At 33.4% G+C, this 1,288-nt stretch overlaps 1 protein-coding gene across 1 annotated transcript in view; it reads right to left on the reverse strand.

Moving 5' to 3' along the window:
• LOC105623383 overlaps positions 1–1,288 on the reverse strand; it is a 105,092-nt gene that overhangs the window by 52,195 nt on the left and 51,609 nt on the right. Inside the window, exons 44-45 of the mRNA XM_012204777.1 lie at positions 834–1,214; positions 132–455 (exon numbers count right to left, since the gene is read on the reverse strand). Coding sequence (XP_012060167.1) covers positions 132–455; positions 834–1,214 — 705 coding nt within the window. The remainder of the gene's footprint in view (positions 1–131; positions 456–833; positions 1,215–1,288) is intronic.

The raw sequence follows: 1,288 nt of genomic DNA on the forward strand, positions 1-1,288 counted from the left end.
ATATATATATATATATATATATATATATATATATATATATATATTTATATATACATAAAATATTGTATGTAACAAATATTGTATAACAGATAAAACATGCAAAGTATATAAATTGAAATATGTCTACATACGAGGTTTCTCTACTTTACAAGCTCTAAACGGATCTCCGGTATATCCTGGCAAACAAGAACACATAGGAAGATGATCAACGACTTCGCAATGCGCATTAGCGCCACATACGCCTGGACATGGATCTCTACAGTGTTGATTGAAACAAGCCAGATGACTTTCGCAATCCCGATTAATAATACACTCGGCTTCGCAACCATCTATATACGGATTACCGACAAATGGCGGTATACATGTGCATTTAGCTATGCCATCGATTGCGGTGCAAATAGCGTTTTTGCCACAGGGTGATAATAGACAAGGATCGTATGGTTTTTCTGGACGTACTGCAATAATATAATTAATAGAACATTTTATTGTTCAATGTTTTATAGTTATATGTTATTTAAGATGTTTATCGCGAAAGTTTATTATAGAAGATATCTGTATATCGCAAATATTTTTTAATTTAATATTATGAATTCTCAATTATAAACAAGATAATTGAAAGGATAAAGCATTTTAAAGAATTTTTTTACATAAAAAAATGTTTTAATTAAACCAGTGACTCCCCCAATAAAATTGTAATGAACTTGTAATAAACTCAATAGTTTGTTTAGTTAAAAAGTTATTATAATTTTTAAGATATATATAATTTTAAGAGTTTTAATATTTGGTAATAAGTTCTTTTCATTTTATATTATTAAATTATTGATTACAATTACCTCCGCAACTCTTGTATGGATTTCCAATTGTGAGATCTGGACAGTAACAAGGCGGTACTCTCGTGCTATTGCATCTCGCCCCAAAACCACATGGATTAAATTCGCATTGATCGGCTTTTGGCACGCATCCTCTAATAGTATTGGGGCTTTCAATGTAGCCAGATAAACAGGTACACTTCGCAAAGCCATTATCCAACACGGAACAACGAGTATTGGGACCGCATGGAGAAGGATCGCAGGAGGTACTAGGAAGTGTACAAGGGAAATTCGGTGGATGACCTTCATATCCAGGTAAACAGAAGCATTTCACCTGTCCACTCACCACTCGACATCCTGAATTGGCACCGCAAGGATTACCTTCACATTGGTCACCTTCGGGAACTAAATACATTACAAAATTGATTCGTTAAAGGATTAATTTTTTTACTCTCTCTCTCTCTCTCTCTCTCTCTCCT

The sequence above is a fragment of the Atta cephalotes genome, assembly GCF_000143395.1.
Source record: "Atta cephalotes unplaced genomic scaffold scaffold00056, whole genome shotgun sequence".
In the NCBI taxonomy this organism is placed as follows: domain Eukaryota; kingdom Metazoa; phylum Arthropoda; class Insecta; order Hymenoptera; family Formicidae; genus Atta; species Atta cephalotes.